General features: G+C 37.0%; 1 protein-coding gene across 4 annotated transcripts in view; it reads left to right on the top strand.

Moving 5' to 3' along the window:
• The window catches only part of PREX2 (phosphatidylinositol-3,4,5-trisphosphate dependent Rac exchange factor 2), a 351,708-nt gene extending 337,390 nt beyond the window's left edge, over positions 1 to 14,318 (top strand). For all 4 annotated transcript variants that reach the window (XM_007101594.4, XM_055091338.1, XM_024126953.3 and 1 more), the window contains 2 exons: positions 3,552 to 3,619; positions 9,772 to 14,318. In XM_007101594.4, the coding sequence (XP_007101656.1) occupies positions 3,552 to 3,619; positions 9,772 to 9,817 (114 nt within the window). In that variant the 3' untranslated portion in view covers positions 9,818 to 14,318. The remainder of the gene's footprint in view (positions 1 to 3,551; positions 3,620 to 9,771) is intronic.
• Positions 14,319 to 25,274: the final 10,956 nt, after the last annotated feature.

Below are 25,274 nucleotides of genomic sequence, written 5' to 3'. Positions count from 1 at the left end.
CCCCGACTTCAAACTATACCACAAAGCTACAGTAATCAAGACAGTATGGTTGGCACAGAAAACAGAAATATAGATCTATGGAACAGGATGGAATGCCCAGAGATAAACCCATGCACATGTGGGTACCTAATTTACAACAAAGGAGGCAAGAACATACAATGGAGAAAAGACAGCCTCTTCAATAAGTCGTGCTGGGGAAACTGGACAGCTACATGTAAAAGAATGAAATTAGAACACTACCTAACGCAATACAAAAAGTAAACTCCAAATGGATTAAAGACCTAAATGTAAGATCAGACACTATAAAACTCTTAGAGGAAAACATAGGAAAAACACTCTTTTACATAAACCACAGCAAGATCTTTTTTGACCCACCTCCTAGATTAACGGAAATAAAAGCAAAAGTAAACAAATGGGACTTATTTAAACTTAAAAGCTTTTACACAGCAAAGGAAACCATAAACAGGACAAAAAGACAACCATCAGAATGGGAGAAAATATATGCAGATGAAACAACAGACAAAGGATTAATCTCCAAAATATACAGGCATCTCATGGAGCTCAATATCAAAAAAACAAACAATCCAATTAAAAAATGGGCAAAAGACCTAAATAGGCATTTCACCAAGGAAGACATACAGTTGGCCAAGAGGCACATGACAAGATGCTCAACATCACTAATCATTAGAGAAATGCAAGTCAAAACTACGATGAGGTATCACCTCATGCCAGTCAGAATGGCCATTATCAAAAAATCTAGAAACAATAAATGCTGGAAAGGGTGTGGTGAAAAGGGAACCCTCTTGCAGTGTTGGTGGGAATGTAAATTGATACAACCACTATTGAAAACAATATGGAGGTTCCTTAAAAAACTAAAAATGGAACTACGATATGACTCAGCAATCCCACTACTGGGTATATACCCTGAGAAAACCATAATTCAAAAAGAGACCTGTACCACAGTGTTCACTGTAGCACTATTTACAATAACCAGGACATGGAAGCAACCTAAGTGTCCATCGACAGATGAATGGATAAAGAAGATGTGACACCTACATACAAAGGAACATTACTCAGCCATAAAAAGAAACGAAATTGAGTTATTTGTAGTGAGGTGGATGGCCCTAGAGTCTGTCATACAGAGTGAAGTAAGTCAGAAAGAGAAAAACAAATACCATATGCTAATGCATATATATGGAATATAAAGAAAAAAAAATGGTACTGATGAACCTAGTTGCAGGGCAGGAATAAAGATGTAGACATAGAGAATGGACTTGATGACTTGGGGTGGGAGGGGGAAGCTGGGGCAAAGTGAGAGTAGCATCGGCATATATACACTACCGAATGTAAAACAGATAGCTAGTGGGAAGCAGCCGCATAGCACAGGGAGATCAGCTCGGTGCTTTGTGACCACCTAGAGGGGTGGGATAGGGAGGGTGGGAGGGAGGCTCAAGAGAGAGGGCACATGGAGACATATGTATGCATACAGCTGTTTCACTTTGGTGTACAACAGAAACCAACACCGTACTGTGAAGCAGTTATACTCCAATAAAGATCTATTAAAAAAAAAAAAAGAGCCAGGGATTCTTGGAGAAGAGGTTAATTCCCAGCTGAGACAGGAAAGATGATGCCTGGGGCATCTTGAGGTGCCAGAAAATATAAACAGGTACTCAAAAATGACGGTGGTTATATGAAGAGGACACGAGAAGCAAACTGAAGGAGCTCCCGGTGGCCAAAACTGGAACGATTTGAACAACAAAATGTTACTACTAATAAAAATGTTGGATTATAACTCATAGGATAAAATAAATAGCCATGAACCCATACTGATTTAAATAAATACTTGAATACATAAATAGTTTGGGGAGAAGGGATAACTCTTCTTTACAGAAGCATTCCAGTTCACAAACACTACAGTGGTATTGATGTGGGCAAGAGGCACCAATAGAGGCTAAAATCAGTGAGCACAAGTTTGAAGAGAAGCAGGATATGGGCATAGTCTCACAGTTTCTCTCACAACAGATTTATTAAGTGCAAAAAGAAAGCTGGTGACTTTACAGTGGAAAAATCTGGTGGACACCACCTTACCCAAGTGATGAGAGTTAATGGTCACTGGTGACAAGACGTTTGGACATTATATGATATGATGATGATCAGCCTCAGTGATATGATGCACTAAGAAGATACAGCATCACTTCTGTGATTTTCTTGCCCAAAATACATATCTTCTATCTAATCATAAGGAGACATCTGGCAAACCCAAATTGAGAGACATTCTGCAAAACAATGACCAGTACTCATCCCAAGTATTAAGATCATGAAAGACCAAGGAAGCGTGAGGAATTGTCCCAGATTGGAGGAGACCATGAAGATACAAAGACAAAATGCAGTGTGGGATCCTGGATTGGATTCTGGGGTAGAAAAGGACCTTAGTGGAGGGAAATGGGGAAATGTGAATAAGACATGCAGCTTAGCTAATAGCATTTCCTGGTTTTGATCATCATACTGTGATTAAGTGAAGGGTTAAAATTACAGGGAGTTTACCTGGGGGGTAAAGTATGTGACCTCTCTGTTCTGCTTGTAAACTTTTCTCTAAGTCTAAAATTACTTCAGAATAAAGAGGTTTTTTTAACTTCATAATTGCAATTCCTAAATTTCTTCCCATCTGTTTTTTTGCCATACACATCCCCTTTTCCCTATTTGCTTTCCTTTATTTGGTCCATATTGAGAGAATATACTCTTTTCTTTTTCTTTCTTTCTTTTCTCCTTGTCTTTCTTCCCTTCCCATCCATCAGAATTTAGTAGCAGCGAGAGAGTTTTGGTTTTTTTAAACCACTCTCCTCCATTTATACTCAGCCCCAAACCCTGGTGTTTGCTTCTGGGTAGTAACTCATTCCCCTTAGGAACTGAGCAATGAATATTTATGAACTTGACAGGTTTGCAAAGACTTTTTCATTGCTAAAGCGCGTTATCTTTGTACTATAAACTTTGAGGCAGAATTCTTATATTTCAGAGATCCACATGCATATGCCTTGTCCAGAAATTGCTTTAAACTGTTTAAGAAAAGATTTTCTTGATAAATACTATGAAGTTTAAAGTAGCTAAATATTCAGCTAAGGACAAAACAGGCTGTATGCATATGATAGAACTGTGATTTCTGTTCCAGGAAAGTGGGGACACAGAGCAGGTATTTCTAGTCTGCTCCTTTCCTGTTTTCAGTGTCTTAAAAGTTAATTGCTTAAATATATTGAATAAAGACATAGATGAGATAGTGAACAGGAAGCTGTCATTTTACCTTACTTTGAAATGATTTAGATGGCTTTTGAAATAAGTATCAATCCTTTGAAACAATACATCAGTGTATTTTGATTCTTAAAAGCATTAATTCTGAAAATGCTCAGATGATGATTTCTTTCTTCTCATCGAGTCTCTCTTGATGTTAAATATAAATATATTGTTGCAATCAATACTCTACACTCAAATGTTAATGGTATGTTAAATGGTTACTAATACAATGCGGGGCTAAAAGTGATTGTCCTTACTTCTTTCAGGGAGCGAGAGTTCAGAACACAGCAAAGAATTTGGGAGTCAGGGACCGGACCCCACAGTCTGCTCCGAGGTGAGTGACTCCCCATATCTGCTCTTTCCCAGGGGACTTGCCACCATTTCCCAGACAGTGTCACTTACAGCTAATGCAACGACCCCAGGATCCACCCAGTGTAGTACTGAATATACTCATGGATATCAGCCTTGTAAGCACTTGGTGGCAAAATGTGATTAGGCTTAAATGCTCTCAGATTAAATGAAATTTTAGGTGACGCAAACTTAGAGATAACATTATCAACATTATTCTATTTTTCAAGTTCCTTCATGAATTCAAAAACAAAAATCCACACAAGCACTACTGAAATTTGTATTCCAACTGTGCCAAACCACCAAGATGCCATTTCCATTTATACTTCTATGATCACATGTGCTGTTCCCTCTGGCATGATCACCTGTCCCATCTGTGTCTGTATGAAAAACTGCTACATAAGCCCAAAACCCAACTTAAGTACCATTTTCTCCTTGAAGCTTCGGTTGAGTTTTCTTCCTCTCTGTGTTCCCTTAGCATCTTGTATACTGATCCATTATAGCCCTGATGTGTTGCAGTGTATTGTTCCATGTCTCTCTGCCTAACCTGAAAAAGAATTCTTTAGAGGCAGGGAATATTCTTTTTAGATTTTATTTATCTCTCATCATAGTGCCTACATAGTGCCTACATAGAATATTTGAACTGATTTCAAGAATGCATGAATGAATGAATGCATGAGCTTTTTGTTCGTTATTCTACCACATGTTCACAGTGCACATATCATCATAAGAAAGGACTGTAATCCGCCTTTAAAATAAATAAACATGGGAACAGCCATCAAAGATTTGATTTCCCTGGTGACATTAGGGTAGGCAGCCATCTATCTTGAAGTAGGGCAAAGTTAAATCATTTCTTTTACATTTGGTTGTTTTTATACATTGGCATTTTAACAAAAAGTAGCCCCCTCCAAGCACTGTCACAGATGAGACACTCTTTGTTTCTATTTACAAAGCAACTACCAGAGTGAGAATGATGACTGCAGCATTTATGAAGTTCTATTTCATTCTGAAAAACTATGTGGGCAGTGAAAGTACTTGCAAAAGGGAAAGCATTTTCCCCCTGAAAGTAGATGGCGTGCTCATATTCTAATCGCATTTATTTTCAGTGCTGGCTCCTGACTCTCTTTAATCCTCAAGTCTTGTTAATGTTATCTTTCATAGTTGATTAGATTAGAATCTAAGACTTTCTGTTGCTAAAGAATCATTTCACATAGGCATTATCTCTCCAGCACCTTAGCAGTCATGGTATATTTGGATAATAAACCCAGTGAAGCTTTAAAATTCCAATAAGAAAACAATATAATGGCTCAGCGAGGTCTTCTTAGCTGGGGCTTATAAACAGTGGGGATAAGACTTAAGCATCCTGATCAATAAACCAATGTGCAAGCTCAATATGAGAAAAGAAACTGATGAGCTCACTTTGTTTTTTATTGCGTTACGTTTAAAACACTTGAAACACAATAAAACCTGCCAGTTCTAAAGTTGACATATTTTACAAGGGGGTAACAGCCCTGAGAGAAAAATCTAGAGTAATTTTTCAATTTTAGTTTTGCTTTCATTCATTCTACAAACATTTATAGAGGACCTAAGAAATGAAAAGCATTCTGCTGTGCCCCATGGAGAATGTAAGCGTGAGACAGAAATAGTTCCGGCCCTCAAGGAACTTTTAGTTAAAGAGGGATGAGTGAAACACAACCACAAGAAAAGGGAGAAAGTGAGAAGCACTCTGTGAGGGTGCAGAGAGAATGCTAAGTACCACAGAGCATCTGGGAACCAGGATTCCTATCCCAAAGAGAGCAAAGTGAAGAACACATTGGTCTCTCAAGGCCAGGCCCTCCAAGGCAAGACTCAGGTAATGTTTCTGGAAACATCTTCACGGAGATAAAGTTTGCTGTCTCTGACTGACATAGTATTTGACTCATATCCCCAACGAATCTCTATTATCGTTTTCCTTTCTCCATTCACTGCCTTTCATTTTTAAAAAATTCACTCAGCAAACATATATTGAATTTCTGCTGTGTGTTTGTAGATGTCAGGCACTTTGATAAAAGCTAGGGATAAAGACATAATCCCCTTTACCAATCAGTGAGGTGTCATAGAGCAACACTGAATAAAATGAAACTAGTGTACAGTGTGTGTGTGTGTGTGTGTGTGTGTGTGTGAGATAAGAACCATGACAGTGCAGCTGCTATGAAAAACAGTATGGAGGTTCCTTAAAAAACTAAAGTTGAACTACCATACGATCCAGCAATTTCACTCCTGGGCATGTATCTGGAAAAAAACAAAAACATTAATTCGAAAAGATACATGCACCCCAATGTTCATAGCAGCACTATTTACAATAGCAAGACATGGCATCAACCCATGCCCATCAACAGACAAACTGACTTAAGAAGATGTGGTATATGTGTGTTTGTGTGTACACACACACACACACACACACACACACACACACACACACACACACACATTGGACTATTACTCAGCCATAAAAAAGAATGAAATTCTGCCATTTGCAACCATGTGGGTGGACCTAGAGAATATTATGCTGAGTAAAATTAGTCATACAGAGAAAGACAAATACTATGTGATATCACTTATATGTGGAATCTAAAAAATAATACAAATGAATGTGTATATAAAATAGAATGAGACTCACAGACATAGAAAACAAACTTGTGGCTACCAAAGAGGAGAGGGAACAGGGAGGGACAAATTAGACATACAGGATAATATATACAAATACTATATATAAAATAGATAAACAACAAGGATCTGTTGTATAGCACAGGGAACTACACCCATTATCTTGTAATAACCTATAATGGAATAAATCCACAAAAATACTGAATCACTATGCTCTACACCTTAAACTAACACAATAGTGTAAAGCAACTATAGTTCAATTTAAAGCAAAGAACCATCACAGGAATGGCACAGATTGCCATGGGAACACAGAGAAGGGGCACATAACTCAGCCGAAGGATGGAGGGGAGAGGCTGCAGAGTATTCATTCCCCAGTCAGCATGGTAATCAGTGTCTTCCTCAGCTGATGCAGTGACACCAAGGCCTAGAGAACACATCACATTCGGAGAACTACACCTAGATCTCTATGACTCGTGGTTGAATGTGGTTTAAGAATGATGCAGGGTGAGGCTGGAGACAGAGGCCGGGACTGGATCAGGAAGAGACTTGTGCAAGATACTGAAGAGTCTTGACTTTAACTTGAAGACAATAAGGAGCCATTAGTAAACCATCTTTCTGGAAGATTTGGATTTTAGAATTTATGTCTGGCAACATTAGGAGGAGCCATTTGGGGACAGCTAAGACTGAAGGTAGCAGATGCTTTGGACACTAATTGGATGTAGGAAGTTAGTGAAAAGGAAGACTCTAGGATGACCACCAAATCTTTGGCTTGGATGACAATGGTGAAAGGTTCTAGTCACTGAGGTAGTAGATGGAGGAAAAAGAGCATGCGTGGGAAAGATGATGAGCTTGACTTGGTGGTATTGCAGTGAAGTGCAGCTGGGCATCCACGTGGAGATGTTTTTGTGGGCGATACGAATGAGGTTCCTCTTCCTTGTCACTAGCATATAGTGGCTGGCCAGAGCAATAAACATATCTTCACCAAGAACCAAATATTACATTCCAGATGTCATGGCGCACTGGTCTTATTTTCTGTTGCATTGCACACTTTGGAAACTATTGTGTAATGAAAATTTGATTTTCTTTATTTACATACTTGGGAGACAGCATATTGTAGCGGTTAAAAGTGAAAAAAATGATTTTGGGTCCCGTTCCTGCCAGGTGACCTTATTTATTAGTCAGGTTATTTATCTTCTCTGAGACAGTTTTTGCCCTCTGTTAAATTGGGAGAATTGCCTTGGGTCAGAGTATTATTGATAATTTAGCCTTGAATAGAGGCTTTCACTTTGTGGTCTCCTTTAACACAGGTTTTATTTGTGCCATGTAGAAAGATGAAGGGCATGATCTATAGACGGAAGTTTGAAAGTTCTATCCTCTGCAGACTTGAATTTGGGCTGGAAATACCAGCTCCAGGATGGCTGCCTGAGCCCAACAGGAAAAGGAGAAAGTGGAGCCAGAAAGAAACATTTTTCGTGCAGGGCCCTGATATGCACGAGTGGGATGTGAATACGGCAGGGGCTCCCAGATGTTGGGCGAAGTCCTCCCATGACCTAACTATTTAGCTGACAAAAAGCAAATGCCTCAGCAGAGAGCAAAAGTCCAACTCTTACCTGTTACATTTTACTCACAAACTTCATCTTCCTGTGCTCAATTCCCAAAGCCCCACAATTTCCATTACAGCTGTGTCTGAGCTCAGATAACCCTGAGTTACTTCCAAGAAGCCTCCCCAAAAGCTGCATCTGCCCAGCTCTGCAGTACCCAGAGCTATTATTTTATTAGGTGATCACAGGCAGTAGCCTTTTCTCCAATTTGCGAGACAGACATTGCAAAGACTGCTCTACCCAGTGGCATTAGTTACATTATGTGGAGACATGCAGTGCAAGGTAATGGAAAGTGACGTCTTAGCTCAGATCTCAAGGCCTAGGACATTTGCCACCCAGCTGACTGTTCCTGTTCTACGTAAGTCCACTGTGACTTTTCACTCATTAAGCAGCACTTTCAGGGAAGTAAAATGATAGAAATTAAAGAGGAGAAGAACTTTCCCATCATTCTGTTATTCCAGCACTGGGAACACAATTTGAAGCAACACCATATCCTTCAGCTGCAAAAGCAGCTTTGAAGAATATCAGCTCAGTTTAATGTATTCTTTTCTCCGGGAAGGATGAAATAAGTTTTCTGATGTGAGATGTCCTTATTTCAGCGTTCGTTTTCTTCCACGGAGATGACATGTACAGTATTAACCACCTTCCAGACTCCAAAGGCAGTAACTTCTTCTCTGTGTTTCCAGAGTAGGAAAGTTCATTTTGTTAACAAGGTTTCTAACTCAGTAGTAAATCCTTTTCATTCTCTCCCCTTTGATTTCGAGTGACCATGGGATTAAATGTTGAAGGGAGAAGAAATTTATAATTTGATAAATTTGTCAACAACTCATTTAAAGTGTGTTCAATTTCATCCGTAAAAGAGAGTGAGTCGCCGCAGCAAATCCTGGGTTTGGAGTGCTTTTAAAATGGAGCAAAGTTGAAATCTGCACCTTAAATTTTTAGATCATCAGACAAAGCTCTGAAGTAGGACCAGCGTGGCCATGGGCATTACTGAGGACTACAGGCTTCCAACCAGCCACCTTAGATCAGCTTGTATTCTCGCAGGTTCTGCCTGAATAGTGGGTGTGCCCTGGGTATTACTGTTGCAGTGGTTATATCCCCCTTTATTTGAGTTCTGGAGTTAGGATTCAACCATTCAGAAAAACGTGGAGCACTAGAACTTGTATAAACCTACTAGTTCAGTCCCCTGAGCTTTGCCTTCATGCTGTATGGTTTCAAAATACTAGACCTGCGATGCAAAGGGAGAGCATCTTGGAGCATCTCTGCCAGTTCAAATGGATTCCTTAGTCCACTTGAATCCTCCACCTGATTCTGTTGACAGATGAGTGACAGTGTGGGCAGAGCTGGACAGGTATTCCTTAGGAAACACCAGCTAATTGTGCCTTGATATTCAGGCCTCAGGACTGTGCCACATCAGCCTAGCCATGACCAACTGCCAGCACCACCAGGATGGTACAAAATGAAGCAAATTTCTAAGACAAGTCAGAAAATCAGTAACCCGTAAGAGGTAGATGCTATCTTGCTACAAGATCATCATGATAGACATGATGGTAATTATCATCTCCTAGAATTCGGAGAGTCACTTTTGCTACCAGCAAGGTGAGCAGCCTAGGTTGGCAGCACTGGAACAGAAGCAGCTGGTGTAAAAACGGCAGCATTGCCTAATCAATAAGCGTCTAGATGTGCAAAGAGACATTGGTGTTTTGTAATAACAGAACCGGAATTTTGGAGTTTGCTAACGCACAGGCAATTTTTAGTGAAATTGGTGATATGATCATGACTGACTCCCAAACCAAGAAATTATTGTCAATGTGTTTATTATACAAATAAAAACCTGTCAAGCAATGTCAATATGCCGGGCTGTTGTCACACCTTCCCATGCCTTTTGTAGGCTGTACAAGCTGTGCGAGCCTCCTCCCCCAGTTGGAGAAGAATGAGGAGAATCTCCAAGGAACCAGGCAAGCAGAAGCTTCTGAACACTGGACTAGACAAAGGATGTGCTGGCTAAACATTCTCCACTCAACATAAAAAAATGGATTTTTTTCTCTTGGTCTTTCATCATGGTGTAAATAACTAATGCTCAGCTTGTACTTAGATATTTGTGCTGGAAATGGATGGAAGTCCATTCAGACAACTCAGCTTCACAAACCAATCTTTCATGTGTGTTAACGTGAATTATTCATCCCTGGAGATTACATTAAAAAATATCAGAGATAAAACATTAACCATTGTACCTCCTTTCCCATTTATTAAAATTATTGTATTGTGTTTGCTTTCATCTTCTCCGAATGGAGCATGTTATGTTGGATATTTCCGTTTGAAGAAGTCTGTCATTGAAGAAATGTGGTCACACTTTCCAGGTCATCACACAGAAATGCGACAGACAATAGAGACTGGGTGTCTTAGGTTTTCTGTCTCCCACTTGCATCTGAGAAGGTAGCTTGCGGGTGAAAGGTGAAGAGCATCCTTTACTCTTTCGAAGGGAGTGTTTCTCAGTAGAGGAGAAGAGAGCTGATTGAGGTCTCCAGCAAGACCTTCTTCCAGCTGCTTTCAGGGACCCTTTGTGCTCGTGGACAGTTCCAGGGAACCATGCTGTCCTTGGCCTCTGAAGTGGGCGTGGCTTCCTTGGGCGATGAGTCCTGATGCTGTGCCGTAGGTGTCCAGGAGATGGGGAGAGGCAGGGATTGGGGAGGGCTGGAAGGAAGACTAGGGTGAAGGAGGGAAAAATAAGCCTATTTAAAAAGTCAACTTTAAATCTGAAAGATACCTAAAGCTTTTATTTTATTAAAGGCTTTCATATGAGATGTCAGACTCCTAAAAGAATACACCATGCTGAATGTTTTTCTATCAAGGTAATATATATATAAGATGAGAAAAATAAAGCTTTATTTGTTGAACTTTAAAAGGACTATTAGAGACCTTGATAATTTATGAAAGTACAAGGTGTATTCTATTTTCATTCTAAAGTTTACATAATGTTTATCCTTTCTACATTGATAAAATAACATTGTTTTTTTTAGCATGATGAATATAGTAATATTGATTTTAAATCTGTAATTTTCAAAACAATTAAAATGCCCTTACTGTGATTGTGATACTTAGGTGGATTTAGACTAATTGCTTATGTGAAATGCTTTTCATAACTAAAGTATATAGAAACCATTATGAAATTTTAATTTATGAACTTTTGAGAATAGTTTTCCAACACTTATTAAAAAAACTTTCATCACTAGCAGTTGTGTATTGAATAACAGAAATACTGCGTTGCGTATACATGAGGCCTTTATATACTGGTCAAATTAATAATAAATGTTATTCAGCACAGAAGCACTTAAGACTTTTATGATCAGGACACATCTATAATGAAAAATAAAGAAACCAACATCAGATTTCAGAGAAAAAGTTGAACGCTTTGAATTTAATGAAGATATGACCCTAATATAGACATCTACATGAAACATATTCTTCACTTTCAGGGGTTTAACATTTTTGATACTATTGCATGTGATCCCAAAGGTCCATGAAATTAGCAAATTGTGATTTTCCTGTACTGAAATTTTGATTACATTTAACACAGGGCTAATGAGTGAGTAAAACGGATTAACTAGCAAGTACTTTTCATGTTGTCATTATTGTTTTCTAATCACTACCCTAGAAGTAGTGTTCCTTATTAGAGGCATGAAGGGATCACTTAAACATTTCAGTTGTACTTTGCTGTTTCATAGGGGAAAACCATCTGCTATTGTAGCATTTACAAATTAGCATATTTTAAGATCTAATCTCTATATAATAGGGCTACTTAATATTGTTTTAAGGGTTAAACATTGTGTAAGTGTACCATCTATCAGAGTGCTTGGCACTTATTAAAATCTCAGAAGTTAGTGATGACATATATTACCATCAGTCACTGTGATTTTTTATTGTAATAAAAACTGTAGCTAAAACCTAAGTAATTTCTACCTGCCAAGCAATACGTCCAGGTGCTTCACCCATACTTTGTTGTTATTACTTCATTAATCCTAATGGTGATTTGAGGTGATATTCTTTGCATCACCCCCATTTTACCATTGAGGAAGTAAAGCAAAGGATAGTCCAGTGACTTGTCCAAGATCATATGGCTGACAAGTGGTAGGACCAGGATTTGAACCCAGGAAGTCTGCCTTCTTAATACATTGTGCTGCTTTTCCTTATTAATATAGGAAATGTAATATTGCCAATTATTTGTTAGTAAAGTTGGAGTTATGTGTGGTGTGGGCCATTAAATTATACATCTTATATTGAGAAAAACAGTGAATGGAAATGTGTAAAATGCCTTTAATATATGAAAACCGTAGGATTTCCTGGACATTTTACCATTCTGGATACACATTATGAGGTAACCCAATGCTATTGCAATCTGAAAAAACATGATATATCCCTCATAATTGAAGATAACAATTTTAGTTATGTTTTGAAAGTCTGGAATAGTACATTATACAAAATTTGACTATGATTCCAAAGCAGTGATAACAGTAAAAAATGTCAAATGAGTGAATTAATAAAGACAGCTCTTCAACACCATGATGTACCTCTGTGTGACGTCGGACATTTAACTGACCTTGAGTTTTTAGATGAGATCGGGTATGTTCAGGGTGGTATGACCATAGACTGGCCTTGAGTTTTTAGAATGGGTTTACCTCAGTGCTCACATACTCCTCTACAAGCAGTGTACCTTTAAACGTTCCAAAAGCCTGCTAACAGTTCTTCCAAGTTTTGCCGACTTTGAAGTTCTGAGTTTGGACATCTGCCTCTCTCCACCTAAAAGGGAAGGTCGCACCTAGAAATTTTGGTTCTTAATATGGGACTGATTCATAAATACGTGTTAACTAGTCATTCATGATCAATAAATCTTAAACATTTCATCATATCTTATAAAGTTTTCTCATTAAGTATTACAAAATTTAATATATTATTGAAAGTGTGAGTAATTTGAAGAGACTAGAATTTTGCATCTACTTCCATTACATTTAACAAGAAAGAAAGAAAGAGGGAAGGAAGGAAGGAAGGAGGGAGAGAGAAAGAAAGAAAAAGAAAGAAAGAAAAGGAAGAGAGAAAGAAAGATGGAGGAAGGAAGGAAGGGAGGAACTTTTGTACTAGTTTTACTTATATTGGATATGTAATTTTGAATTTAGAGTATAAGCTTTATTTTATGAACCAATATCCCCATTTTAGAAGGCTCACACTATTTTCTGTCTTTTCAAATCACATTCTGCCAGTGGCTTAGATTCACGGTGTGTTCAGTGGCCACTGTTATTGCAGCAACAATGTTCAATTTAAAAGTAGGTTAATTTCTCATGATACTATAATACATATGACGTTATATTGGTATTGGTTCTGACTCTATTCATTTAAATTTTGTGATAGTTAAATTCAGAATGAAATGATACTGACCTTGGCACTAACTGTAAAAGCCAAGAAAATGAATGGGTAAAAAAATCCCTAGGGGATATTAACTCATTTAAGAAACCAAACTATTTTCAACCCTTTGGATGCATTTTAACAGCAAAACTAATGTTTATTGACTTGGAAGCATTCAGTTGCGTTAGTTACTCTATGTATTTGAAAATAATAAATTTGCAATTAGAACACCAAAGTATTCTTTCATTAGTTCACGTAGATCTTTTCCTATGTAGCATGATTTAGTGCAGAATAGAGGGCATATTTTTATTCATCTATATTTTCAGTAAAACATAAGATTGAAATTTAAAATGACTAACCTTAATTTAAGTCATCTTCATTTACATTTTACTTTAAAGGTCATTTTTAGATTTTCTTCACCGGTTGTATTTAGTAATAATGAAACTAACCTTTATCATGTGACTAAATTGCTTCTGAATTTTCAGAAACTATGAATCATTTTTAAAGGCTTATTTTTAAGTGAATTATCGTACAAAATTATACCTCAGTTACTTTCCCAAAGTGAGTAGTAGTTATTTCATTAACATGTATATATATTAATATTAACCAGTTTGCCAAATGAATTGTCAGTTGCCCTGCATAAACATGAAAGCAAAAGCTTTGGAAACGATTTAGGATGATCTGAACCTCGATTAAGAAAAATATTCTGAACTTTATCAACTTTTTTGAAGGGTTAGGGATGAGCCTCAGAAAACTTTCACCCTTGATGAAGCAGATGAGGTGGGGTAAAGTTCCAGCAGGCATCTGGGCCAAGAGTGGGCTTAGGCTGGTTCCTTTTACATACAGTGGCCATAACCTTTGTAGGTGCTGCGATTCCATAATAGTTATCATGGTTAGTCTTTTGTTTTCAAAAATTTTACTACCTAAAAGCTTTGCTTTTAACAGTGATCTCAGCATTCATATTGCCAAGCTGTGCTATGCAGACACATGGCCTACTTCACTCAGGATAGCTTGCTTCTCTCACTGAGAAGAGATGTCTGAAGTCTACTAGGTGTACTAATATATATATATATATATATATATATATATATATATATATATAAAATGTTTTGTTCCTGTCTTATTTTGTGTGAAGGTATGAACTTTGTAGTTGTTCAGTATATTGAATGTCTGTCTAAATATGCCATAAGCATACCTGGTAGGCCATCTTTTGATCACTGGCACTAGTTTGCTGCTCCATCTGGAGTCTATTGACCTGGCTTTGCCGTCAGAAGAAGTAGCCAATTAAGAACAAAATTGTTGAATTCTTACATGATAGTTCTAGTTTGAATAGCTAATTTGGGGTGCAAACAACAGAATAAATGTTATCCACTCATGTGTTCATTCAACAAACGTGTTTGAGAATTCACTTTGTAAAAGGCACAGCCAGTGGGCCTCATTTATGTGTTGCGTGTATTTGGTTCAAAAATCTTCACAGTATCTCCTCTGTGTTAATCTCCTCTGTGTCTTTTACTTGGAATGATATTATTTGTAACACAAACCTATTCTAATACCATGTAGGTATATATACTGTGTGAAGTCAAGAATGCTAAGTAAGTAAAATGCCCTAGAAAAAGTACATTTAAATTTGAGTATCTAATGCCTCAAGCAAATTTACTAGAGTTTCAGATAAATATATTTTTGTAACTGCCAAGTAAATGAGTAGAACATAGCTTTTTGTTTAAAAAATATTTTTATAAGTATTCATTTATACAGTATTCATTATTTTCAACATTAAAATATCAAATAGGTTGTATAAATAGTGATTCTTTTGAATATATTCATATTTAACATTGTATAACACCCAAACTGTAATGACAATTTCATCCAAATATATTATTATAGTAGTCTGTTTTTCCTTTGTAAAATATATACATGTAACATAGTTTCAATCACTCAGTATTTTGTGTGTGGTTAAAATGATCAAGTGTATTATGTATTTTATATCATTTATTTTTGTCGGCATAAAAGACTAGAATAGTAACATTGTATCATACATGTCAAAAATAATAAAGAGAAATGTAGTACGACCATCTCAGTTTCTATCCATTTAAATTTAACTAATTTCTATTATGTTCTCACCTGTTTAGGAGACACAAATATCCATGAAACAGACCTTTTCACCCTTTAAGAATTCACAAGCTCAGTAGAAGAAATTTGATAAACATGTGAAACAAGTCTACAAATATGAACCAAGGTGAGTTGTAGAGATAGTGACTGTTAGAAAAAGAAGCTAAATATGAGCAGGAGAGCTTCATGGAAGATAAGAGATTGTGTGTTCCCTGAATTAACTAGCCAGTCTACCAGGGTTTATTCAGTACCTGTTATGGATAAGCCCCTAGCCTAGTTGCATAATATATGCAATTATAAATGCATATAATTCCCAAACTCTGTAATTAAAGAACTTGGTATATATCGATGATTAACGCAGTGCACAAACCAAAATAGTAACTACCAACATAAGGCAATACACACTAATACAAAATGAGAGGTAAGACAATGAAAAATGGGTACTATAGAAATTCGAGGAATTTATCAATAGATTGAATCCAATATCTCTTTATGGGACACCTAGGAATTACTTATCAGGTACTGAGCTAAGCTGGCTATTTAATCCTTAGAAACATATATGGCTATTGCACATGTGGAGTTTACCGTCTAGAAGGGGAAGACTGACAAAAAAATACAGAAATAATGAGAGATGGCCCGGTCAGCTTTCAGCATGTGTAAGATTAAGCAGTGGAGGAAGGGAATGCAACCTTTTTAACAAAAACACCATGCATACAGGTGAGATGCAAATGTGCCAGATATTTTGGTGAGTTGGTGAGTAGATCAGTTTGGATAGAGGATTAAGATTTGTGAATGTGGTAACTAATGATGTTGAGCTTTTCTCCTGTGTTTTTGGCTATTAATATAATGATTTTTAGGAACTGTCTGTTTAGATGCTTGCACATTTTTACTGAGTTTGTTGCTTTTTATTATTGCTTTATAAAGTTCTTTATATACCAAAAAAAAAAAGATTTGTGAATGGAATTTGTTAGGGATTGCATTGAATCCCATAGATTGCCTTGGATAGTATAGTCATTTTAACAATACTGATTCTTCCAATCCAAGAACATGGTATGTCTTTCCATCTGTTTGTGTCATCTTCAGTTTCTTTAGTTCTTTATATACCAAAAAAAAAAAGATTTGTGAATGGAATTTGTTAGGGATTGCATTGAATCCCATAGATTGCCTTGGATAGTATAGTCATTTTAACAATACTGATTCTTCCAATCCAAGAACATGGTATGTCTTTGCATCTGTTTGTGTCATCTTCAGTTTCTTTCATCAGTGTCTTAACAGTTTTCAGAGTAAAGGTCTTTTGCCTCCTTAGGTAGGTTTATTCCTCGGTATAGTATTCTTTTTGATGCAGTGGTAAATGGGATTGTTTCCTTAATTTCTCTTTCTGATCTTTTGTTGTTAGTGTATAAAAATGCAGCAGATTTCTGTGCATTAATTTTGTACCCTACAACTTTACTGAAATCATTTATGATCTCTAGTAGTTTTCTGGTAATGTCTTTAGAATTTTCTATATATAGTATTGTGTCATCTGCAAAGAGTGATAGTTTCACTTCTTCTTTTCCAGTTTGGATTCCTTTTATTTCTTTTTCTTCTCTGATTGCTGTGGCTAGGACTTCCAAAACTATGTTGAATAAAAGTGGAGAGTGGGCATCCTTGTCTTGTTCCTGATCTTAGAGGGAATGCTTTCAGCTTTTCACCCTTGAGTATGATGTTAGCTGTGGGTTTGTCATATATGGTCTTTAAAAATGTTGCAGTATGTTCCCTCTATACTCACTTTCTGGAGAGTTTTTAGTCATAAATGGATGTTGAATTTATCAAAAGCTTTTTCTGTATCTATTGAGATGATCATATGGCTTTTATTCTTCAGTTTGTTAATGTGGGGTATCACACGGATTGATTCGTGGATGTTGAAAAATCCTTATATCCCTGGGATAAATCCCACTTGATCATGGTGTATGATCCTTTTACTGTATTCTTGGATTTGGTTTGCTAGTTTTGCATCTATGTTCATCGGTAATATTGGCCTTTAATTTTCTTTTTTGGTGGTATCTTTGACTGGTTTTGGTATCAGTGTGATGGTGGCCTCATTTTTTCACAGAACTAGAACAAAATATTTTTTAATTTGTATGGAAACACAAAAGACCCCAAATAGCCAAAGCAATCTTGAGGAAAAAAAAAATGGAGCTGGAGGAATCAGGCTCCCTAACTTGAGACTATACTACAAAGCTACAGTAATCAAGACAGTATGGTACTGGCACAAAAACAGAAAGATAGATCAATGGAACAAGATAGAAAGCCCAGAAATAAACCCACACACCTATGGTCGATTAATCTATGATAAAGGAGCCAAGAATATACAGTGGAGAAAAGACAGCCTCTTCAGTAAGTGGTGCTGGGAAAACTGGACAACTACATGTAAAAGAATGAAATTAGAACATTCTCTAACACCATATACAAAATAAAATCAAAATGGATTAAAGACCTAAATGTAAGACTGGATCCTATAAAACTCCTAGAGGAAAACATTGGCAGAACACCCTTTGACATATATCACAGCAATATATTTTGGATCTGCCTCCTAGAGTAATGGAAATAAAAACAAAAATAAACAAATGGGACCGAGTTAAACTTAAAAGCTTTTGCACAGCAAAGGAAACCATAAACAAAATGAAAAGACAACCACAGAACGGGAGAAAATATATGCAAACGATGTGACCTACAAGGGATTAATTTCCAAAATGTACAAACAGCTCATACACCTCAATATCAAAAAACCAAACAACCCAATCAAAAAATGGGCAGAAGATCTAGACATTTCTCCAATGACATACAGATGGCCAAGAGGTACATAAAAAGATACTGCCCATCTCTAGTTATTAGAGAAATGCAAATCAGAACTGCAATGTGGTATCACCTCACTCTGGTCAGGATGGCCATCATCAAAAAGTCTACAAACAGTAGATGCTCAAGAGGGTGTGGAGAAAAAGGAACTCGCCTATACTTTTGGTGGGAATGTCAATTGGTACAGCCACTATGGAGAACAGTGTGGAGGTTCCTTAAAAAACTAAAAATAGAGTTATCATATAACCCAGCAATCCCACTACTGGCGTGGAGGTTCCTTAAAAAACTAAAAATAGAGTTATCATATAATCCAGTGATCCCACTCCTGGGCATATATCCAGAGAAAACTATAATTTGAAAAGATACATGCACCCCAGTGTTCATTGCAGCACTATTTACAATAGCCAAGACATGGAAACAACCTAACTGTCCATCGACAGATGAATGGATAGAGAAGATTTGGTGTATATATATACCCATGGAGAATTAGCCATAAAAAAGAATGAAATAATGCCACTTGCAGCAACATGGATGGACCTAGAGATTATTATAGTAAGAGATTATTATAGTAAGTGAAGTAAGTTAAAGACAAATATATGATGTCGCTTATATGTGGAATCAATAAAAAGAGATACAAATGAACTTATTTACAAAACAGAAATAGACCCACAGACATAGAAAGCAAACTTATGGTTACCAAAGGGGAAAAGGGAAAGGGGATAAATTAGGAGTTTGGGATTAACATATACACACTTCCATATATAAAATAGATAAACAACAAGGACCTACTATATAGCACAAGGAACTATACTCAGTATTTTGCAATAATCTATAATGGAAAAGAATCTGAAAAAGAATATTTTATATATATTTATATATATATATATATATATATATATATACTGAATCACTGTGCTGTACACCTGAAACTAACACAACATTGTAAATCAACTGTACTTCAATAACAAAAAAAAAGATTTGTGGATGTGATTAGAGAGAGATCTGGATAGAAAAGAAGGTTGAATCTGGATGCTATAGGTCTCTGAATGCCAGACTAAGAAGTCTGGACATTTTACATGTTAAGAAAATTGAGATATCTAGTTCATAACAGTAATAAAGAATTATGAAATCCCAGTGAGGAGTTTGAAAAATGTGTATGTTGTTGACTATATAGGCTACCTCATAAAAGTGAAAGGAAATAATCATTGACGGAAACAAAAGTCAATAACTAAATTTGACCTTTTGGATATTGCTGGTATACTGAGATTGCAAATATAATGCAGTAATAAGAAGAAAATGGAATCAACAAGCAGAGGCTATTTGTTTTAGAACAGTGTTCCAGACACTGGTGTTCCAGAGGTGCTATTAGGTGACACACACAATGTATTTTGTGGTCCAAATAGATTTAAGAAACACAGAATTAAGCAGATTTCTTTATCATAGGACTTCTCTGACCTTTTAGTGTACTTATGAAAATCATGATTTTGGAAGAGAGAGGTGGGATGTTGTGTTTCCCAGCTGACCAGAAGCTAGGACATGTTTCATAGAAGATTTGCTGATATTTTCTTAGAATACTAATATTTGGCAGAGCACAATGTGGGAAAACTCTTCTAAAAACTTCATGATAACACAAAGGGGAAAAAAGGTAAACAAGAGATGGAGTGGCCATTTATTACCTGGTTGGGGGTGGGGTGCCATTAAGGCTTAAAGGAAGAACTGACAAATATATTTTTTTTGGTTATCTATTTTTAAAAAAATTTTATTGCAGTATAGTTGATTTGCAATGTTGTGTTAGTTTCAGGTGTACAGCAAAGGAACTGATAAATATTGACATAAATGAACAGTAACAGTAGATTAGAATTAAAATCAGGTTGTGATATTGTCACCATTCTTCCATGTTCAGGATATTAGGGGCTCGGATGAGGTTATTCCACAGAGAAATGCAGATGGCTCCTCTCCCTTCTCATCATCTCAGCTCTGTAATACGATGAGACGTTAGGGTAGAGGACATTTTAGTAAGTCAACAATTGGCACCAGTTTGCCAAGTTTTCTGGACTAAATTTGTAATTCTCCATGGCCATGTCCAGGGTGTCTTGTTAAGATGACTTAAAGGTAAAAGACCAATTTTCTCTTCACAAAAGGTATTTTAAAATATGTTAAGTGTGGGGTTTTCTAGACTGACATTGGTCTGCCATTTGAACATGATCTGAATGCAGTAATACAAATATCTCACTGATTTTCTGAAGCTGGGCCTTGATAATACGAGCCCTCAGGTCATCTCCGAGATTCCTTGGGATCAGGAATTTTCCAGTGGACCCTCTTCACTGTTTATTAAAGTGAACAAATGGGAGAAAGTTTCAGTATAAAACTGTCTAGAAATTCAGCAAGTCGCAGAGTTCCTCGACCCTCTGCCCTTAACTCACTATCTTGCTTTTACTTAGGAGAGTCCTGTGAATTCCTTGTCAGAAAAGTGATAAAATATATTATTCCAGGGCTGTGTGCTCGGAGAAAAAGGCAGTGATCACCACATGATATAGTAGAGTGTTCTTTTTAGGGCACTTTAGTGCAGAAGGATGAAGACAAGTTGGGATATAAATAATGGTCCAAGAATGACTAAGGACATACAGGGACAGATTGCCAGGAAATATTAGGTCTGTTAAAAACTGCTGCCACTCAAACTGCCCTCATGTTGGCTCACTGTTAAAAATGTTTATCTCAGTCAGAGGTTAGAAGTTAAGATGTTACCTAACTTTAGCAATGGGGTATCTGGAAATTACAACCAAACAGATAAAATTGGCTTGATGATGATATGAAGTATTTTCTATACAGCCTTTGAAAAACTTATTTGAATTGTACAAAATATTGGTTGGAAGGTTAGCCAGGATAAGCTTTTTTTCCCACTTTGCTCTAATTTAGGTGAAATTCACATAACATAAACTCAACCATTATAAAGTATGCAATTCACCAGCATTTAGTACTTTCTCTATGTCGTGTGTGCAACCGTCACCTCTGTCTAGTTCCAAACATTTTCATCCCATCCAAATAGGTTTTTATTAAATTAAACTTTTGTGATAATTGTAGATTTACATTTTTGACAAAGTTGCAAAAGCAATTCAATGAAGGAAGGACAGCCTTTTCACCAAATGGTCCTCAGACAGTTGGACATCCATAGGTATAAAAATGATCCTTAAACTCAACATTATGCCTCATACAAAAATTAACTCAAAATGGATCATGGACCTAAGTGTAAAACATACAATGACAAAACTTTTAGGAAAAATATAAAATAAAATCTTTGGGATCTAAGGCTAGATGGAATTCTTAGACTTGACACAAAAATCATGATCTATAAAAGGAAAAATTGATAAATTAGAGCTTATCAAAAGTTTAAACTTTTTCTATTTTAAAGCCTATGTGAAGACAGTAAAAAGGCAAGTTACAGACTGGGAGAAAATAGTTTCAAACTAAATATTTGACAAATTACTAGTGTCTAAGAATATGTAAAGAAGTCTGAAAAAAGCCCATTGCAAAAGATTTCATACTGTATGATTCCATTTACATAGTTTTCTTGAAATGGCAAAATTACAGAAATAGAGAATAGATTAGAGAGAAGTGGACAGGAAGGAAGTGGTGTGGCTATACAAGGGTGACAAGAATGATCCTTGTGGTGATGGAAAATTCTCTGTTTTGGCAGTATTAATACTGATATCCTGGTTATGAAGCTCTGCTATACTTATGCAAGACATGACTTTTCAGGGAAACTGGGTAAAGGGCATTCTAGATCTCTCTGAATTATTTCTTACAACTGAATGTGAATCTATAATTATCTCAATTAAAATTTCAATTAAAAATATAGAATGAGTTTTAAGTGCCTCTCAAAATGGTAGTTTTAAAGGTAGCTTTATTAGTAAGGAAAATATATTCCTGAAAATGAAATCACATTTTGAGATAAGGGCTAATAAGCATGATAATTTCTTCCTTATTCTTTCCTCATCCTAGCATTCATTCATTCATTCATTCAATCATTCAGAAAGTCAACTGCACGAATTGAGCACCCACTATGTGAAAGCTTGGTGTTGGAATTGAGTACCCTGCCGTCCTTCGGGGCCGCTTGAGGAGCTCGTATTTTAAAGGTGTGGCAAGCCTGTGACCAGAGGAACAGTCTAGTACTCTGATTCAGGGGGCCGCTCCAGCAATTAATAGCTGTGTGACCAAGGGCGAGTTACCTCTTTGACCCTCAAAATTCTCTGAGCTGTAAAACTACAATAATCATGCCCCTTACTTCACAGGACTGTAGCATGTATTAAATGAGATAATGTAGGTAAAAGTTTAGCACTGAGCCTGTCACCTAGAAACACCCTAGAATGTTCACTAGATAACAGAATATTAAATGTTATGAAGTAGAGCAAAGTTAGGGGGAAAGACCTATCCTCCATTTCTTCAGACAGATGGCTTATTTGGGGAATAGGAAGATGGGATTGGAGGGGTTAGCTGCCCTTTGAAAGCATGGTATGACATGTAAAGGAGTTTGCAGTTTATCTTGGGGGCGATGGTGGACCTTTGGAAGTTTTCAAGCAGGTCAGAAAATGAAATGATCAAAATAGCTACATTCACAGCAGCGCGGTTAGAAGGCTGTTAAAATAAACAAAATCAAGTTTCTCAGAGTGGGATTCTCAGACCAAGTTCATCAGAGTTTCTTGAAGGATTAAGCTTAGGGATTTCATTTTAGTAAGCTTTTCAGGTGATTCTCTTTGCACGATGGGATTTGAGAATCGCTGGTCTACAGGAAAAGTGATGGAATTCTTAACAAAAGAGTATCACAGAGAATAGAGAAGAGGAGGAGTTCTGAGAAATACATAGGAGGTATATTAACAAGATGTGTTAATTCATTGGATGTGGGGAAGCAAATTAAAGGAACAAATCAAGGACATCTCCAAAGGTTTTAGCTTGGACAGTTGGCCCCCATAATAAGGGGAGGCAGGATGAGTTGCAGTTTTGAAAGAAAATAAAATATAATTGGCCCTCCATATCCACAGGTTTCACATCCACAGATTCAATCAGCTAGAGATCGAAAATATTTTTTAAAAATTCCAAAAAGTTTCAAAAAGCAAAACTTGAATTTGCTGCATGCCAGCAACTATTTATATCACATTTACATTGCATTTAAAACTATTTCCATTGTATTAGGTATTATAAGTAGCCTAGAGATGATTTAAAGTATACAGAAGGATGTGCATAGGTTATATGCAAATACTCTGCTATTTTATTGAGGGGACTTGAGCATCCTAGGTTTTCGTATGTGTGAAAATCCTGGAACCAATCTCTCATCAATACCGAGGGACAATGGTACATGCACCTTGCAGCATGTTGAATTTGAGGACATCCAGGTGGAGGTAGCCAGTAGTCCAACTAAAAACATCTGTATGGATTTTAAGTAAAAGATGGGGACTGGAAATCTAGGAAATATATGGAAATAATAACGCAAGGCCACCTGCAAGAACACACGGAGTTAGAAGACTAGAAAGCTGAGTGTGAAATTCTGGGACACTAAAATTTAAGCAAAAGAAAAGATGCTGTGAATGCAACCCAGAGGAAATATTTTAAGTGGTTGAGAGGAGATTCAAGAAAGAGGGTGTGGGCTTCCCTGGTGGCGCAGTGGTTGAGAGTCCGCCTGCCGATGCAGGGGACGCGGGTTCGTGCCCCGGTCCGGGAAGATCCCACATGCCGCGGAGCGGCTGGGCCCGTGAGCCATGGCCGCTGAGCCTGCGCGTCCGGAGCCTGTGCTCCGCAACGGGAGAGGCCACAGCAGTGAGAGGCCCGCGTACCGCAAAAAAAAAAAAAAACAACAACAACAAAAAGAAATAGGGTGGTCATGGAAGTCAGAAAAGTAGAGTTCAAAGAGGGAATTGCCAGCGTCCGGAGCCTGTGCTCCGCAACGGGAGAGGCCACAGCAGTGAGAGGCCCGCGTACCGCAAAAAAAAAAAAAAAAAAAAAACAACAACAAAAAGAAATAGGGTGGTCGTGGAAGTCAGAAAAGTAGAGTTCAAAGAGGGAATTGCTAAATGATTCATTGATTTTAAGTAGATTGAGAAGTAAAAAGAACATTTGACTCTTTATTTTAATTTTTAAAATTTTCTTTATTTCTACATGCTTTTTGTAAGATCAAGAAAAAGGGTTTTCAAAAAAATTATAGTGATTAATTTTCCCAGAGTACCCACTGTCCATATCACCTTTATATATGTATTATATAGATTATATAATATTGATACCTGTATTGACCCTGTTCTTTGAGTATAAGTAATAGAGAAAGCAAAATTTGAGTGACCTGACCAACCAAAACAAAACATTAAAAGGATACAGTGAAGTTGTTAAATGTTTTAGGAGGATCTCCTGGGCAGGACCAGCCCTCAGGATTAAAATGTCATCAGAAATTTCTCTTCATCTCTTCACTTTGCTTTCCTCTGTTTCTGCTCCTTTCTCAGACCATCTCTCCCTTAGTGATAGCAAACTGGCTACCAGCGTCACTAAGCTTATATTTCACACAATTTACCACCTGCAGTTGAAGAGAACTTAACCAAAAGTACTGCAGAATTCCTGCACTGCTTTTGATTGGTTTAGTCTGAGTCATGTGACTTCCCTTAAACCAATCACTAGAGCCAAGCAGATTCTGTACTCTTATTGGCAAGACTGGAATTACACTGTCTATCTCTTAACTAATAGTGGGGGCTGTCGGAGGATGCCCAAAAGAAAATCAGGGTGATATTACCAGAAGCAAAAATGGATTCTGGGCAAGCATAAACAACTGATGGCTTTGAGAATAGTACTAGTCATGTGCCAATCTTAATTACACGCTTTATCTTGCATTGACAAGTCTATTAGGGTATTTCCTCTTCTGTGAATTTCCTGATCTTTTAAAACTAGAACAGGAAAGTAGTTATCTTTAAAAGAGACACTTAATCCAGAAGGCAGATTACAGTAGGTTATATATTGAGCAGAAAAGGAAAACAAAGGTCACTTTTCTTATCAAGTTGATGGAAAGGAAAGGAGCTATAG

This window comes from Physeter macrocephalus, chromosome 15, assembly GCF_002837175.3.
Source record: "Physeter macrocephalus isolate SW-GA chromosome 15, ASM283717v5, whole genome shotgun sequence".
Lineage (NCBI taxonomy): Eukaryota > Metazoa > Chordata > Mammalia > Artiodactyla > Physeteridae > Physeter > Physeter macrocephalus.
Note: the sequence above shows the minus strand (reverse complement) of the source record. Positions and strands in the feature narration are given on the sequence as shown.